The 18,444-nt window shown below is 44.3% G+C and overlaps 1 protein-coding gene across 15 annotated transcripts in view; it reads left to right on the top strand.

Annotated features, from left to right (window-relative positions):
- Nucleotides 1-18,444, top strand: part of TLL2 (tolloid like 2) — a 125,483-nt gene that overhangs the window by 76,087 nt on the left and 30,952 nt on the right. For all 15 annotated transcript variants that reach the window (XR_008467058.1, XR_008467060.1, XR_008467059.1 and 12 more), the window contains 7 exons: nucleotides 1,293-1,395; nucleotides 4,601-4,717; nucleotides 9,850-9,995; nucleotides 11,022-11,217; nucleotides 15,356-15,481; nucleotides 17,177-17,337; nucleotides 18,111-18,291. Coding sequence is in view for 11 of the 15 variants with exons in the window: in XM_054206081.1 (XP_054062056.1) it covers nucleotides 1,293-1,395; nucleotides 4,601-4,717; nucleotides 9,850-9,995; nucleotides 11,022-11,217; nucleotides 15,356-15,481; nucleotides 17,177-17,337; nucleotides 18,111-18,291 (1,030 nt within the window). In the remaining 4 variants the exon portion in view is untranslated. The remainder of the gene's footprint in view (nucleotides 1-1,292; nucleotides 1,396-4,600; nucleotides 4,718-9,849; nucleotides 9,996-11,021; nucleotides 11,218-15,355; nucleotides 15,482-17,176; nucleotides 17,338-18,110; nucleotides 18,292-18,444) is intronic.

Here is an 18,444-nt window from a genome sequence, read left to right as displayed (position 1 = left end):
GTGGCTTTGCTGAGGACCACCCTCAAGGCGCACTTAAGACTCGGATTCAAACAAAGAAGAGCAGAGCTCGCTCGTTTTGCAGCAGCCGCCTTGCTCTGGGACCCGGTTCTGTCCCCTGCAGGCCCCGTCCCATGCAGTGCTGAGCTCCCGCCATTAGCTGCAGGCAGAGCTTCACCAGGGGCAGAGGTGCCAAGAACTGTCCATGTTTTGGAACTACGGCCCTGGGAGTTTTGCGGTGTAAATCTTACTGCAAATTCTCCCTTCGTCTCCTAGCCTCTTCAGAAAGTTGTTTCTGATATAGGACCCAGCATCTAAATGCTGAACCACTAGCGCTAAAAAATAAAAATAAAAAAAGCAAGTTCAGATTAAATGCTTCAATTTATCTGTTTAATCAAATGCAGAAATTGGTACAAAGCAGCATCATAGCACTGAGGCATTGGCTTAGAACAGATACTGGGCTTGTAGTATTTGTCTGCGCAAAAACAGATGAATCTGCTTTTGCTGTCCAAAGTCAGAAAACTGCAAAACTGCAAACAAAGTAAGCAACATTGGTACAAACTGCACTCTGGACATCCAACCAGGGCTTTGGGGGAGAATATCTATTTTAATCTAATGATGTTTCTGTGTCAGACTATGGATGAAAATTAATGCATGGGCTAAATCTTGCAAGGACAAAAATGCCACAAGTACACCCCATCGGTGACTTCCATAGGCCCAGAGCAAGGCCTGTAATCCTCGTTACAGAGGAAAGAGACCAAAGGGATAGAATTGTCATGCAAAGCTCTGCTCCATAAAGCCACTGAACACAGTTGCATCACGGTGATGGTGTGAGTGTAATTGTCAGAATACGGAAACTTGTCAGCAAAATTAGCTCTTTCTTACATGCATCATTTATACAAGGGTATAGACCCCAAAACATCTGTGTTTCAGGGAAATGTATTTATGATGTTCACACTAATCAAAACCAAAGATTGAATTTTTAATTTTAAAAAACCCAAATTGGGCTTTTTTTAAGTAGCATTTTAGTAACTGAGGAGCAGTGACTGTGAATTACAGAATGGCTAGTAAAGTGCTGTCTTGCTGTCATGTACTTTCATGGTTTTGTTAAAATACTTTGAGAAGCCTTTCTTTTTTGAGGAAAGATGATTAAAAAATCCAACCAACTGTCCCACTGTCTTTTCCTGCACACTCGCTTATGCACTGCTGTAGCAGAGATGAAGCACATCATCTCTAGGATCTTCTCTTTAAAGTAGCTCCCTTCCCAAAGAGAAGCGTGTACTCTCTCCTTTCAGATTATGTTAAACTTCACATCAATGGACCTATTTAAAAGTCGCCTTTGCTGGTATGACTATGTGGAGGTACGTGATGGCTACTGGAGGAAGGCTCCGTTACTGGGTGAGTAGCTGGTTCATTTTAATTGCATTTCATGTGGTGTTCTCGATGCTTGTGGGAGGGAAACAACCAGAAACAAACCTTCCTTTACGTGTAGGGAGCCTGTGTTCAGCCAGTGTACTCGCCATCCATTAATGTCTCCATCCGGAGATGTCAGCATGCTGTATTCACACCAGACGATCCATGCTCCAAACCCTTTGGTAGCAAAGACTTTATTCCTTCCTTTTCTAGCTTGAGAAGTTAGACAGAGAGGGAAGTGAGCCAGGGGCACGGATAGAACTAAAGATGTGGTCTCTGGAGTTTTAGTATTGCTTTTTTCTTAAGACCTGGGTGGAACCATCAGGCAGTCAGAATGAAGCGGCCATAGAGCTCCTGGCTCAGGCTGCTGCCATTATTTCTCAAGTATTTGTGTTTACAAATACACAGGAGACTGTACTTTGAGTCTCTGTACTTCTAGCAGGGAACTTGCTAGACCATGCCTAGGATGTCAAACTGTGCAAGGGAGCTCCTGCTCCCAAAGATAGCAAGGAAGTGCAGCTCCTCTGTGTCCTCCCCATTCCTCTGCCTCCTGCTATCGTAACTGCAAGTCTTCTGTCACCCTGATTGGGCAGTCAGGAGTCCCACCTGCTTTGCCACCTGCTGTGATCCTGACTCCATCCCCTGACCTTGGTGTTCCCATGTGTGAAATGCTGCACTGCAAACAGCCCCTTCTGTCTGAAAGGAAAGAAGCAATCAGAGATTGGCTAGTTGGGGCTTTGAGCAACCAGGTCTAGTGGGAGGTGTCCCTCCCCGTGGCAGGGGATTGGAACTAGATGATCTTTAAGGTCCCTTCCCACCTAAACCATTCTGTGATTCTAGGTTGTGTAGCATCACCAGCTGTGCTAGAGGTACTGTGCCCTGTGCTGCAGCACAGGACTGGGCTAGTCAGCGTGGGGTCAGTGGGCTTAGGAAGGTCTGGGTGCTCTCCTTGGCTCCACTGGACATCCCAGCCCTGGTACCAGGTGAGGTGCTGAGGCTGAAGCCGTGCTGCTCTCCAGAGTTTCTATGCCTTTCAGTGCAGAGTTGGCAGCCGTTTTTACTGCTTCCTGCCTGTTTTGGGGTTGGCAGCATTTATTGCTCTTTTCTTCTGCACATGCGTCAGGTAACGTTGCTCCAACAGCTGCAACTTAGCTCCTCGTTATTTATTTTTTTTGCTGAGTAATTTAAAGGTATTTCAGAAGCCAAGCACCTCCCTGTCCCCCTAGTGCAGGTGGACTTGTGAGTGTTTCCATCTGGAAGGAGACACTGCATGAGTGGCCACAGCTCCCGCAAGGGGCTGAGCCCATGAAATTAGCTCGGAAGAGGCAGACAGACGGCAATTCAGCAGGGGGCGGGGAGGGGGATTAGTGTGAATTGTGAAAGCACGGGCTTCTTGCGGAGAGAAAAAAATACATGTGCGCTGCATATTTTCCCAGGGAAGTGTGTGAAAACCCAGCCTTTAAATGGTGTGTAACTTTTTATGAATGGGCCCTTTATCACCCTCTGAGGAGTTTGCTCATTCTCGTTTCTCATCTGTGTTTCCTCTCCTTGACACCCTTGTTCAACTCCAAGTCTAAATCCAGGAGGTAGTTGCTCAGTGACCCTAGAGGAAGGAGCTTTGCAGCACTGATGGTGTTTGTTAGCATCCCCTTTGAGAGTTGAGATGGGAGATGCTATTAGCATGACACAGGGCTGTCATGCTGCCCCAACAGCAATGGGCAGCCTGGGGGCACAGGGACTCAGAATTTGAGTAGTCGAGTAAAGCTAGGGTCTGAGATAATATCTGGATGGGTCGCTCCTCAAGAGAAGAAAGTTGGTGGTGAAACTACCATTGAATAGAACGAAAATTTGCAACTCACATGATCTGTGCTGGCTGCCCTGTCACAGAGGCATAGACCTTGAAGGTCATAGTCTTCCCGAGGCTGCCAAGTGGTGAAGGTGGGGCAGGCAGAGCCAAAAGTGGCAATAGCTGACTGTGAGCAGCTGACTTAGCAAGAGGGCCCTAGGCTTTTCATGCACAGGATCCATGCCAACTACTCTGCCCTCCATACATAGGAAAAGCAGCAACCTTCTCTACCTGCCAGCCAACAGGCCTCGAACTATCTGTCTCCTTATCCAGTGAAGGGAACCACCAGTGCAGCCTGCTAATGAGATCTAAGGTGCTGTCTTGTAGGTAAGGCATTAACCAGGTTTTTACCCAGTAGAGGTTGTTCAAAGAAGCCTTTGCCTGGTGTTGCAAGGCCAGGATCCCTATCACCGCTGTCCTGACTGAATTCAACTGGAGGAACTGCTCTCTGCTGCTGTCAAATTCCCACTGGGGATTCAGTTGCACAGGGTGCCAAGGCCATGCTGAATTCAGTATATAGCCTTGCTGGTGTCAGCTGAAGTGAAAACCTTGTTTGCACTATGTGCTTTCAGTGCATACTTGGTGCTTGCTCTACTTCTGTGAGGAACTTCTGGCTGGAACAGGTAGCGGAGCACCAAATTAGGGTTGTTGAGGTTGTTTGGGCTGTAGATGGCATCCGCAGCTGTTCTGCTTCAGGATTCATATTTGCTGGAAGGACTCAAGTATTTACCAGTGCTGGTGCATGAGAGCTCAAAGCTGGATGAACCATGGAGCAAAAAGGTGCTTGGTCTCTTTCTCTTGAAAAAGATTGAATGACTGCAGAGGCTTAACTGGGAAGAAATGAGAGCAGAGGATGAGATAAGGGGTGTTTTCTCATCAGCATGGCCATATCCTGCCCTCAGTTTGATTTGGACAATTTGCTCTTGGGTGCAAAATGCTGAAGGAATTTCCAAGGCTTAGCAGGTGGAAAGGGTGTTCCCTAATGTCACAACTCTAGAAGGACAGCGCATGGTTCTCCAGCCTTGAAGCTCATTTGCCCAATTATGTGATCAAAGCAAGAGTCCTTTTGAATTTACCAGGCCTGAATCTGTGACTACTGGATTCTGCTCCCAACTGAAGAAAACCTGTATTCATTTCATAATTGAAGAGAATATAAATTAATGAGGGGGTGGGGGAGGAAGCAGAAACTCATTCAAAAGCGCCAAGTGGTGGGAGTGAAAGGATGTCTTACACAAACATGCCTCCTTTAACCACAGACAATTTGCTTCCTGGAGCCGCAGGTGCCTGCTATGCTGTGCTTCCCATCAGCCAGGAGATCTTGATCATCTCTTTCCTGCCTTCTAGGTAGATTTTGTGGTGACAAGATCCCTGAACCGGTATTCTCCACGGACAGCAGGCTATGGATTGAGTTCCGGAGCAGCAGTAACATCCTGGGCAAAGGCTTCTTTGTGGTCTATGAAGGTACAACCTTTAGCTAGAGGTCATCTGTCGTGTTGCATGGAGCAGCCAGAACGAGATGCAGGGGTTATAGGATCAGCAGGAGCTCTGCTTCACCATGCGGTTAGGCACAGCCCCTGGTCTTCTTTTCGTGGGAATTGTTGGATTTTTCAGGCTGTTTCAGCAGACAAGGCATGGATCTTCCAACTAGATCATCACAGTTTTGAGGGTGACAACAAAATGGCAGCGCAGAGCAATAGCTCCTGTTCACAGCCCAGGTTCTATTTGCCCTAACCAGCCCCTGCAAGCAGCGGTGTTGGGCATAGCAGCAGTTCCTTCCAGAAATTTAACAGGCAAAGTTCTGTTTCAGATCATACGTTTTATGTCGCTTAATGCAGCTTATTTGGGGGGGGGTTGCTCAAATGCAGAGATTGTTCTTTTGTTTCTCCCTTGTATGTTTTACTTACAGAAGATTAGAAATTAGCATGTCAGATCTTCTGCAGGTTAGTTGTTTTGTAAACTTGCATGGCACTGGGATGCTGAAACCACTTCAGAGCAAGAGCAATACTACCAAAGTCACTAATAAATCAGTATCATCCCTTCTCCATATATGCTTATTTCTTACAATAATGATTCTAAAATGTATTAAAAGCCTTCGTTGTTCTCTGGGCAACAGGCATTTTCTTAGAAGTACCAGTGTTGTCAACAGTATTGAGGTTGACTGCATTGGTACTGACTTTGCATCTTCTTCTTTCTGCAGCCACAGGAGCAAGCATGTCACTGGAAGCCCAGTGCCCAAGTGTCCAATATGCTTATGAATAATGATACTAACAGAGTGACGTGAAAAAAACAGGACTGTTGGGGAAGTGCAAATAAAGTATATAAGGATTTCACAACAGTGTGGGGCTAACAAGTCTGTTTCACAGGAGAAATATCTGGTTTCTGCAGGAATTGTTGCCCCAGAGACAGAGGTAGCTTGCCCGATTATTTTTTTTTTATGTCTCTCCTGAGAAGCAGCTGTTGCCTGGACCATATGGTTTGTAACACCCCTTTTGTAGTAGTTCGTTGGAATTAGAAGTGATCAAACTAGCATGCCTCTAATAGACGGTTTTATTTTGGCTTATTGTTTTGGTGGGCTAGGCAGCTTAGTTCTTACAGTGGGTGATTCCCCAGTGATATCTGCTCCAGCTTCAAAAGAAAAAAAACAAACATAAGGTGAGGGATGGTTTTGGGAAGCAGCTTTTCTGTTCTTCATCGTGTATGTTAATATGGCATCACGCTTCATATTGAAAGAAAAAAAAATTTACATTGGCTACGTGCCACAGTCACTTTGCAAAACTTCCTTTTCTCTTGATAATTTTCCGTATTTCCTCTTGATTAATAAATGACCCCTAAAGGTTCAGTAAAGACGAGCAGTACCTGCTTCATTTGACTTTTGAGGAGAGCAAATGAAAGTGCAGTGTGCATCTAGCGGTCAAACTTTGTATCCCTCTGACTGTTCATATTTTCCTGCTTCTTCAAAGCTCTGGCTTTTTATGTAACCCTTTCCTGCAAGAAATTTCCCATTGGAAATATATGAAATCTATTGCTAAGCCTGAGAGCAAGCACAGAGTATGACTGTGCATAGAGTACTCAGGGAGCTGGCGGGAGAGCTCACCAAGCCTCTCTCCATCATTTATCAACAATCCTGGTCAACAGGGCAGGTACCAGATGACTGGAGGGTGGCTAATGTGACGCCTGTCTACAAGAAGGGTCGGAAGGAGGATCTGGGGAACTACAGGCCTGTCAGCCTGACCAGGAAAGGTCATGGAGAGAATCATCTTGAGTGAGCTCTCACAGCAAGTGCAGGGCAGCCAAGGGATCAGGGCCAGCCAGCATGGGTTTAGGAAAGGGAGGTCCTGCTTAACCAACCTGATCTCTTTCTATGACCATGTGACCCGCCTTCTGGATGCGGGGAAGGCTGTGGACATTGTCTATCTGGACTTTGGTAAGGCCTCTGACACCATCCCCCACAGCATTCTCCTGGAGAAGCTGGCGAATCATGGCATAGACAAGTGTACTCTTCGCTGGGTTAAAAACTGGCTGGATGGCCATGCCCAGAGAGTTGTGATTAATGGGGTGAGATCCTCTTGGCGTCCGGTCACCAGTGGTGTCCCTCAGGGCTCAGTTTTGGGGGTAGTTTTGTTTAATATCTTTATCAATGGTCTGGATGAGGGGATTGAGTGCACCCTCAGTAAGTTTGCAGATGACACCAAGCTGGGTGGGAGTGTTGATCTCCTTGAGGGTAGGAAGGCTCTACAGAGGGACCTGGACAGGCTGGATCGATGGGCCAAGGCCCACTGTGTGAGGTTTAATAAGGCCAAGTGCTGGGTCCTGCATTTCGGTCACAACAACCCCAAGCAACGCTACAGGCTTGGGGAAGAGTGGCTGGAAAGCTGCCCGGCAGAAAAGGACCTGGGGGTGCTGGTGGACGGCCAGCTTAACATGAGCCAGCAGTGTGCCCAGGTGGCCAAGAAGGCCAACAGCATTCTGGCTTGTATCAGGAATAGCGTGGCCAGCAGGAGCAGGGGAGTGATCGTGCCTCCGTACTCGGCACTGGTGAGGCCTCACCTCGAGTACTGTGTTCAGTTCTGGGCCCCTCTGTACAAGAGGGACATTGAGGCGCTGGAGCGTGTCTAGAGGAGAGCTACTAGGCTGGTGAGGGGTCTGGAGACCAGGTCATATGAGGAGAGGCTGAGGGATCTGGGCTTGTTTAGCTTGGGGAAGAGGAGGCTGAGGGGAGACCTCATTGCCCTCTACAGCTACCTGAAAGGAGGCTGGAGAGAGGTGGGTGTTGGCCTCTTCTCCCAGGTGAATAATGACAGGACCAGAGGAAATGGTCTGAAGTTGGGGCAGGGGAGGTTTAGATTAGGTATTAGGAAGAATTACTTTACTGAAAGAGTGGTCAGGCACTGGAACAGCCTGCCCAGGGAGGTGGTGGAGTCACCATCCCTAGAGGTATTTAAGAAACGTGTAATGTGACACTTCAGGGCATGCTCTAGTGGCAGAGATTGCAGGTTGTTTGGTTGGACTCGATGATCTTAAGGGTCCTTTCCAACCATGAAGATTCTGTGACTGGTGGAAGCCAGCCTGTACCACAGAAACAGTGATGGCCCATTGCAAACTTCTTTTCCTAGCCTGGCCTCTTCTGGTCAGAGGGGCAGGTAATAAGATTATCTGCATCTCTGTCCGTAATTTATTTGTTGAAATGGGAGTTTCCAAAAATCTTCCTTAAGCCCTATTTTCCTCTGATGCAAGCTCTGGTATTGGCTTGTTTCTTTCCTTTGTTGTCAGGTAGCTTGCTCAGCTCTTTCATGACTTAAGTGTCTAGGCAATAAGGGTAATTTTTATTTCCAGGAAGGCTTGTCCTTAAATGTTCAATTTTCTATGTATTTTTGTCCAACAGCTGTCTGCATTGCTGTTAGTTCCTGTTTTTCTTTTGAACTCTTCTCCCTCATGTACTAAAAAGCCAAAGTGGGTTTTACCACTGCTTCTCTGTCCTCTGCTTTAGTGAGAGTGCATGTAAATGCTCGTGCATCTGAACATTGCTGGGAGCTCTATGGGCAAGCACTGATTTTTTGGATTTGGATTCCTCCAGGTCTTGGCCCTAACGTTTTCAGTAGATGGGAGGAAGGAGGGCCACATGTGTCCACATGATGGGAGAATTATTTCACACTAAATGACAGTTAATGTAGTGAAAGTGCCCTCAAAGTTCTGTCATATTGTTCCATTTCTTTCATGAGATTCACGATGGGAAGATGCTCATGGTTTTCCCCTACAGCACTGCTGGCAGCCCCAGATTTGTCATCATTATTACTTTCTCAGACTATCAGCAGATGTTCTTTCCATTTTGCACTAAAGCTCTTCCAGTACGCTTAGCTGCTCAGATGAATTTCAGCATGAACTAGTGCAGTGGACAGAGAAAATACTGTTTGCTGGCTGACAGTTTTATGGCTGAAAAAAAACCAACAAATGTCAATTCTGTGTTCTTGTAGTCCTCTTTCTCTTAGGTGGAGGAGACAATTCTCTAAAGGGTTCCTCAGAGGTTCTCTCTAGCACCAGTTGTAGCTCTGAATTCAAATGACAACCAAAATTGTGCTCTGCATCTGAATTTGGGGTACAACTATTTGGAGGTGCCTTAGCATTGGTTCTCTAAACAAGAAGTTAGCACTGTGCTACTGAAACAGTGCTTTTAACTAGGTCGCGGTTAAACATTAGCAGCTTAAAAGGCAAAACCAAGACAATGTTACTCAATTCAAGCAATTTCCAGGACAATGTAGGGAGCCCCAGATCTGAACTGCTAATGCAATGAGTTGTGGGAAGACCCCAAGTGTGAAAATGGTTGACGTCTGGCAGGTGTCATTGCAGTGCTCTCTCTCTTGTGCTTACTGTCAGTGCTCCTTGTTTGCTTGACTTTAAACACAGCCAAAACATTCATATGCCTTCTTTAGACATGTGTGTCTTGCATCGTGGGGTTACGCAGGTTTTAGCCTGTGATCTTATTTTCATTTGTTACATAGTCTTGCAGACAATTATGCTGAAGTGCGATTGTCTTTGAGGTCTCTGCTAGTTTTGTGTTAAACTAGATTTTCGTTAAATTTTCTGTTCTTGGTCTTCAAATTTACTCATTCATACATTTCGCACAAAACTTTAATTTGTTTATGCACAGCAGTCAGCCTTTGGGTCTCCTTGTGAACAGCTCGACTCACGCTTGTTAATATTGCCATCGTGTGGCTGGATTAGATTTGCAGCTGGTTTTTATTTGTTTGTTTTTTGTTGTTTTTTTTTTTCCCCAGCTTTTCTTGGTTCTTAGTGCTGGTAGCAGGTTTTAAGCAGCTATGAAGGTGACCAGGAGTGTGGAACACACAAATCCATAAAAATTCTCTGTCTCAGCCAGTTCACCTTCTAAGGAGGTTGTCACAGCAAGATGGGAGACACTGTCACTAACACAAAATGTTAAATTAGTAAAAACTTCTAAGACTTGTGTGTTGCCTTTGTGGAAAAAGCAGTATTGATACAGATTTGAATGAGGAAGAAGGCTAAGTATGGAACGGGCTTTACCTGAGGAAAAACCTGCAACCTCATGGGTTTTTCTGTTTGGTTTTTTTTTTCTGAAGCTATTTGTGGTGGAGAAATTCACAAAGATGCTGGCCAGATCCAATCTCCCAATTACCCAGATGACTACAGACCTTCCAAAGAGTGCATCTGGAAGATCACAGTTTCTGAGGGCTTTCATATAGGAATCACATTCCAAGCCTTTGAGGTGAGAAATATCATTGTGTATTATATTATAGATATCATTTCACTTCTGTAGATCCTTTAAAATTAAGAAGGGAGTGATGTAAATAACAACAATAATAATAATAAAGTAAATCTTTTGAATAGTTCAGAACATTTCTCCTCACCAGGAGGTTGTTCAGAGAGTTTGAAAACAAGTTTTACATACTATGAGGTTTCACAAGCTGTTACACTGGACAGAAAGTATTAGAAGGGGCACAAAATTGCTGATGATGTTAAGTCGGGATTAATGAGTCCTTAAATTTTCGCTCTGGTCAAATGAAATTAAGGAAAAAAAATCATGTTGGTGTCGCTGGGACTTGGCTGATTTCAGGATGTTTGTGATTCTCTAAAGAAACATCATGTTCCCAGATGGTAGACAGGATCTGAAGAGCTCAGAAAAGGTTTTCTCTTATTGATTATAGGATGTCTTACACTCTTAGTTAGGTGCATATAACAGAATACGTATATTCTGTTATATATAATCAGAATTATATCTGAATAATCAAAATAATCTGAATATAATCAGAAATACAATCATGTATTTCTGACTACTGATTAAGAAGTCACAGAGAGGAGTGGACAGAACCTGGGCTGGTGCCTAAAACCCTTCTAGCCCATAGGTTCCTGTGGCTTGTGCACACTTACTGTGCTTGTCCTGGAAAGGGATGACACCATTACCTCCTGGCTGTCACCCCGTGAGCCTTTTTGTTTGTAGTTGTTCTGCACTGTCACTTACAGTTTCTCATGGAAAAGCTTGCAGGTAGTCAGGGATCAGGTTTTGCTGGAGGGTAGCCATGAAACAGCAGCAGAACTGAGATGTGCCTGGGCTCCAATGCAATTTCAACTGCAGCAGAGTTCAGTGGCAACCGTGAGGCAAGTACCTAGTTGTGACCAGTTGTTTGGGATCCTTCTTTGTAAGCTGATCTCTGGCCAAAGTCTAACTGGATAGCTAGACTGACTCAGAGAACTCACGCTAGTGAGCTACAGGCACACCCGTTTCCCATTGCAGATTGAATGGCATGATGCGTGTTCTTATGACTACCTGGAGATCCGAGATGGCCTCACTGAATACAGCCCACTGATCGGTCACTTCTGTGGCTACGAGAAGCCAGAAGATATCAAATCCAGTTCAAATAAAGTATGGATGAAGTTTGCATCTGATGCAACCATCAATAAAGCAGGCTTTGCAGCAAATTTCTTTAAAGGTATGTGATCTAGTACCTCTCAAAGGCAAAGTTGGGCATCACTCATTGCTTAACCTACTGCCATCCCAAAGGATGAGTTACCATTGTATCTGCACATAGCTAAGAGCTGTTAGACTTGTCTGTACAACTGCTAATACCAAGTTTATATACAAATCGCTTTGAGAGCGTGGAGGTGCTTGATGCTGAGGCATGAACACCACCTCACTGTTTAAGACAGAAAGCCTACCTCAAAAAACCATTAACCTTTCATTTATGTGTCAGCACCAGCACAGGAACTAACACAGCAGGACAGAATGTGACCCCCAGTTATCCAGGCAAGGGGACACTGACATTGTCAAAGAAGGTACTAGTGCTGTATAAAGAGTGTTAAAAACAACTCTCTGCTTAAGTTCTATTACAAAAGAAAATTCTGGAGAGAGGGTAAATTTGATTGCAAGTAAAATCCCAGGGAAAGTTTCAGAGTGCTTTAGGAGACAAATGTGTTTCTAAACTGAGATTCTCTTCAGGAAGATGCAAATGAAGACTAAAATTCTTGTTAAAAGCTGGACCCAAGCCATGGTCCTTTACCAGCATCCTGGTGACTTGATAGAGGCAAGAAACAAATATCTAACCACTTGGGAAAATACCTGCAGAGCTGCTGCGAGGTCACATTTCTTTTGGGTTCAGTAACAATTGTTCAGAAATAATAGCTGCAATGCCAGTATTTGGATTGCATAAGACCTTTATTTGTTTCTACTTTAACTTTTGTCTTGCATTAAAGGTGTTACGGTCCGTTTGGATCTCTCAAATTTACAGGACAATGATGTGCCCTGTGAATTAAAACTTTTTTCATGAGCTCATTAAGAAATACAACAAACAAACACGGCAGGGTTCAATTCCTTTTGCTCAGACTAGTCTATTACATGAATTCACTTATTCAACATTCAGGTCATAACGTTTCATAACTTATAACCCATAATTCTTAATCTGTGTGCTTACGTGCAAAAAAGAAAAAAAAAAAGAATTAGTTAAATAAAGTTTAGTTCACAGAGTATGTTGTCCTGTAAATTTGAGAGATCCAAATGGACCATGACAAAGGGTGATTACAAGATCACTGGCAAATACTGTGGTGTTTAATTCCAGTCCCTGAACAACTCTCACAGTGCCTAGGCTTCCTTGTTTAAATTTCTCAGGTTCCATAAAGACACAGAAAATACTTCTTCCTAAGGACATTTTGACTTCTTCAAGAGCTCTGATAGTGCAGACCGGCTGTGGCAGAGATGTCTTCCAGGGATTAACGCATGGAGACTTCCTGGCCTGCAGCAAGTCAGTTTATAGAATTTGAGGTTCTCCTGCAAGTTTGTAGGGGAAGAAAGTTGCACACCTGAACCTGGGATGCTTTCCTTGTGATACAGATAGCCAGAAATAAATTTATTTCTTTTTTAGGTAAAAAAATACATAAACATGCACTGCTAGTACAATTGCAGCCACAGGTATTGTCTGTGGAGTTTTTGCTGGCAGACTAAACCTTGCAGTGTCTGCTCAGACTTCATATGTTTGAACCAGAAGCCGTGTAGCTCATGAATCGTTAGTGTTGCTAAATCCATGTCAGTAAGACCAGCTGAGGAGCAAAGTGTGTTTTCTTGGACCAAGCACCACAGTAGCCATAGCCACACAACTTCTAGCCAGCTTGCATTGTGGGCAGAGATGATGTCTGTTTGCAAAAGCTGGGTAGGCACGCCTGCAGGGTTCAAGTGGAGTTTCAAGCTGGCATCTGAAGTCTGCAGCCCTTTAGTTCTATATCCAGAGGGATTGTGACTACCAGCCATTCCATGAACAAAGTAAATGAACAAATTAGATGGCTCTGCAGGCACTCTTCAGACTGCCACCCACAGCTGCTTGAGCAACAGGACAGCTTTGCCATAGTGAATTATGAAAGGAATAGAGCTTCAATTACATGTCTTGCAACATTGAAAGAAAATAACTCACCTTAAAAAAAACAGAGTTCAGGACGAAATTGAATGTTATGCTTTGTGAGAAGTTGCAGTGGTAACTTCTAACTTTTCAGAGAAAATAAACTTTCAAAGAGCTCAGGGAGGGTAAGTTATTGGTCATATCCAAAAGACAGTGTCAGGAAAATATGAAGAGCAATTACCTCATGTCCATCCCATCGTGTCTATCTCAAGCGAAAGCTCTAGGATTATTCTTTATTACTTCATTTTTGTTACAAATTGTTTGTATCACTGAAGCCTATTTCATATATGGTTGAAGTGTTGGTAGTGATGTGCTTGTCTTATGCTCACATTGTTTTGAGTTGTTGTTTCTTCTTCATGGCAAACATTAGAGGAAAGAAAATACTTTGCAAAATATACTTGCCCATAGCCAGGATGTGTCCCTCCCATGGTAAAGATTGATGACAAAAGGGTGTTTTGATGATTGTGGGAGTTGCAGCCTCTCTTTTCTCTCAAGCAAGTGATTTAACAGTCAGATCAGAAGCTACTGAACCTGTACCCAAGAATGGAGCAGCAAAGAAATATTCTACTTTCTTCATAGCGAATCCACAGACAGAAGCCAGAAAATAAAATCTGTTTGTACTGGAACTGTTGCAGTGCAGGATTCTTGGCTGTGGGAAGGCGCTGCAGAAAGACAGTGTTATCAATGGAATAGAGTATTTCAGTTGGAAGGGAGCTACAATGATAATCTAGTCAAGACTGTTCCTATTTGATGTACGAAGCAGTAACTGTTACTGGAAGATTATATTGAGTCTAGGTGTCAAGGTGTCGGCAGTGGGAGGCTGCAGGGGCTGCCCCGTGCCAGACAGATGGTTCAACTGGCTCCACAGTGGACCCACCGCAGGACACAGCTGGGCCCATCAGCTGAGCTGGTGGCACCTCTGTGAAAATATGTTTAAGAAAGGTCAAAAATGATGGGGGGGAGAGAGGAGGAGGGAACAGAAAGTGTGAAACAGCAAAGGTAACACCAAGGCCTGAGGAGGAGATGGTGGAGGTGCTTCATGGCAGAGCAGATATTCCCTGCAGCCCGTGGAGGACCCATCTTGGAGCAGGCGGGGAAGTATGAAAAGGAAGGAACGGCAAAGTCACGTACTGATTGCAGCTCCCCATCCTCTCCTGCCTTTGCATGCTCCTGGCTTTGCTGAAGGGATTGAGTGTAAGCTGCAGTGGTACAAGGCAGGAGAGAGGAGTGTGGAATGAAGTTGAGCCTGGGAAAGGAGGTGCGAAAGGTGTTTACCCTAAGTGTTTTAACATGTTTCTTTTTTTTGTTTGTTTTTTGTTTCCCAATACCCAAATCAGTACTCAAATATTTACATTAATTGGCAATAAATTAAGTTAAATTCCCCAAAGTTGGGTCTGTTTTGCCCACAGTGGTAATTGGTGGGTAATTTCCCTGTCGCAACCGAGGAGCTTTCCTGCTCCTGTTCTTCATAATTTTTCCCCCATTCCACTGCAGTGGGGGGCTGGGCAGTGAGCAAGCAGCTGGATTGGAGTTTGGCTGCTAGCTGAAACCAACCCACCACAACCATCTTTATAAAACCATCTATTAAGGGATGCACATGGAGTCAGGGATCAGGGTGAGAAGGCAGTACAGCTGGCTGGCTGTATATTAAAATGTCAGTTCAAGTTATTGAGATGTGATTGGAAGAACCTGACTTCAAAGTCTAGGGTAGCAAGACTTTGTGTGTCTATGAAAAGGAAGAACTACTTGCGTGTCCTTCCAGCTCCTTTGCTGCACCCTGTTCAGTGGGGTATGTCCTTCCACAGCTTCATTGCTGTGGGCACCATAATGGGCTGGTTCCTGGCAGCTCCAGTCCCTCAAAAGCATAAGGAATTTAAATACCAAAACAAAACAAAAAAAAAACAGGGGTAAATGAGAACAAAATGCAGTGAAGTCTTTACAGGAGACCATGTTTCCCTGCTCCTGTCTAGAAAAAGCACTCTTGACTAGTAACAGTAATTGTAGTCTTTTATGGTTTTGGTGGTGGGAGTGCTTTAGCACTTGTGAGGTTTGCTGCAGTGCCTGCTCCCTGGGCTCGGCTTGTCAGCTAGTGCTCTGCTCCTTCTGGCCAGAACTGTTGCAAGAGGAATAGGATGGGGTTTGGGTTTTCGGGAAAGGGTGACTTGTCCTGGTTGTCTCCTGACAGAGATGGATGAATGTTCTCTGCCAGACAATGGTGGCTGTGAGCAGCACTGCGAGAACACACTGGGCAGTTACAAATGCACCTGCGAGCCTGGCTATGAGTTGACAGCTGATAAAAAGAGCTGTGAAGGTGAGTAACCTACAGGTTGAGGCATCTGTCTATAGGATGGGTACTACAGCTAATAATGAAATCTGAACAATCTTGGAGATGATTCTCCTTGCCCCTACATCCTCTTTGTTTCTATTTATCTTAACCCACGTGAAAAATTTCTTTTTGTCAACATCTTCCATTGAAAAACAAGTTGTGGTTGGAAAGCTGAAATTACTCTGATTCTCTACTGCTAAACCTCTCTAAACCCAGTTGTTCTTCATGCCCAGAGATCTCCATTCAGACCAGATCTCCCACGGTGCAGCGTAAGGGAGGGCGGTCATTACAACCTAACTGTTGAGTGACCCAGAAGTATTTCAATCTAAGGCTGAAATTATTCTATTTTTTAAAAGAAATATCTTTTGTATAATAAAATATCAATGTTTTGCTTGCATGCAAAACAGACATTCTCCATACTGAGAAGTCAATTCCCTTCCTCTGTTATGGGGAAAAAAAAAACATGTCTTTGATAGAAACTGTTTCTTTCAGCTTTCTATTTATACAGCTAGTCTCTTGCAACAAGTGTTTGCTCCCACCAACAATACAGCTGCTGGTGTGGTGAGAATCCACCCATTGTTCTTGTCTCATAGCTCTGCCTTTCAGCTGAGAGGTGGAGGGAGCTCCACGCTGTGAGTGGTGTTCAGCCGGTTTGCCCTGACTTCTGCTTTTGTCAAGCTGTTTGGGGAAGGCTCCTATCAACTTGGCAAGGGCAGAGTTAGGTGTGTGCAAAAAGCTTTTGGAAGCTTTACTTTGTTTTTTTTTTAAATAATTTCTTGCACTTTTGAGCAAGCCAGTTGGTATAGCTTGGCAAACATTTTTTGAACTTCGCTCTTAACCTCCTATTTTAAACTTCATTTGTGTATTAAATTGCTTTTGTTTCTCCAGACATACTTGCTTGATACACTTTTTGTATTGAAGCTGCACCCTTGGCTTAGTTCTCTTAATGTAAAATGATGTTGGGAACAAGACACAGGAAGCTCTTATCCCTATGGGTTTTGAAGATCTGGCTGTATCTCATTACTCCCAAGAAACAGCAAGAAAAAATTGCTTCATTGCAAATAGAATTTTGCAGCAAAAGAGCAAACTGAGGTTGATTCCTTTGAGTTAAAAGCCATGCCCTCCCACAAGAGGATGAAGCTGAAATGTCCTAAATTTTTAAAAGAAATGGGATAATAAAGCTAAGTCTTTGGCTTTGTCTTCAATTTTCCCTAGAGAAGATGCAGTCCACATATAATGAGCTACTGAAGAGTTCACAGGGGTGTCTTCCCTAGGATTCCGTTATCTTCTCATTATTCCATTACTGATAAACTTGAAATAGTAAGGTTTGTAGGACTGACTGTGGGTCAATTTACCAAGCTCACCTTTCTAACTGTATTGTACGTGTCAAGTCAACTCATCCACAGTAAGCCCAAGGCTACAGAGTAAAAAGGAGATCAATCTTGCACGGTTTATGTGGTGCTCAGGGCCATAGCCTGGCTCTGTGTGTTTCACTGGTGATTTATAGCAGTTGAGGTTTGTCTTCTTCACAGCTCCCAGCACTTTAAACCTGTTCTGGAGGCTGGGATTTGAAATATGCCACCAACCAGGATCTGATTCATTTCCTAGCTAACAATGTGGCCCAATCTGTGTGTCTGAACAGAACCAAGTAAAACTTGTGTTCATTTATTGCCTCTCCAGCTGCCTGTGGGGGCTTCATCACCAAGCTCAATGGGACCATTACTAGCCCTGGATGGCCCAAGGAATATCCTACTAACAAAAACTGCGTCTGGCAGGTGGTAGCTCCAGCCCAGTACCGGATCTCTCTGCAGTTCGAAGTGTTTGAGCTGGAAGGCAATGATGTACGTAACCGGTCCCTGCATCTCAGAGGTGTGACTATTGGCTAACTCAGAACTGGATGAATCCTTGGGGTACAAGGAAGAGGAGACTCTGTCTTACTGGTGGAGCTTCTGGTTGTTTCCCTGCCCTTGATATAATAAGCCAATAACAGTGATTGTTCTCCTTGAAGTCCGGATCTGCTTTCTCTATGGATTGGAAGGATTAAAGCTGTTCTGTTATAAATAGGCTTCTTTTCTCTGCCAGTTTTGCGTAACTATAGGTGTTTTCCATCCTTAATAGGTGTCCCATCCCCCCTCTTCCCCAGAGCTGCCTTTGCAGGAAAATAATTGGAAATGAACAATGAATACAGTTCTTCAAGGATAAACAAAATAACCAGTAAGAGAGTCTGTTCTCTGCCCTGCTAAGGACAGGGTGGAATTTGAACAAAGCATTCAGGTCTCGCTTTCCCCACTGTAAATGAGAGCAGTAGCTCTTCCTTAATTCAGCAGGCTGATGAAGTTCATTCAGCACTGACGTGTTCTTGGGTAAGGTCTGAGTAATTATTTTAGATAAATTAAATGGAACCTTTGCTATTCTGATAAACACACCCATGCTTTAAGACCAGGGCAGCAACAGAAGGGGGTGAGAACACTGACAGAGGAGAATTTGGGGAAGTTAGGAATGTGTTTGAATATAAGGCTGTTTCTGTTCCCTCTCAGTCAAGCCTCTGTCACCTTCCTCTGAAATGTTCTGTTCCAAGTCCATCGAGCTGAGAAATCACCTCCTCTCTTGGCAGGTCTGTAAATATGACTATGTTGAGGTTCGTAGTGGGTTGGCTTCTGACTCCAAGCTGCATGGCAAATTCTGTGGCTCAGAAAAGCCTGAAGTAATCACGTCGTATGGCAACAACATGAGACTGGAGTTCAAATCAGACAACACAGTCTCCAAGAAAGGCTTTAAAGTTCACTACTTCTCTGGTACGTGGGTGTATTCTTTCACTTGCTTAGCTGTCTCCTCTGACTGAACCTCTTGGTTTTGGTGAATTTTCTTCAACCTCCTGTCAAATCAGGCAGAATCTGACATAGTTAATTAAATCTAAAAAGCATGGTTGCTCTGTGCTGTGTCACCTG

The sequence above is a fragment of the Rissa tridactyla genome, chromosome 6, assembly GCF_028500815.1.
Source record: "Rissa tridactyla isolate bRisTri1 chromosome 6, bRisTri1.patW.cur.20221130, whole genome shotgun sequence".
In the NCBI taxonomy this organism is placed as follows: domain Eukaryota; kingdom Metazoa; phylum Chordata; class Aves; order Charadriiformes; family Laridae; genus Rissa; species Rissa tridactyla.
Note: the sequence above shows the minus strand (reverse complement) of the source record. Positions and strands in the feature narration are given on the sequence as shown.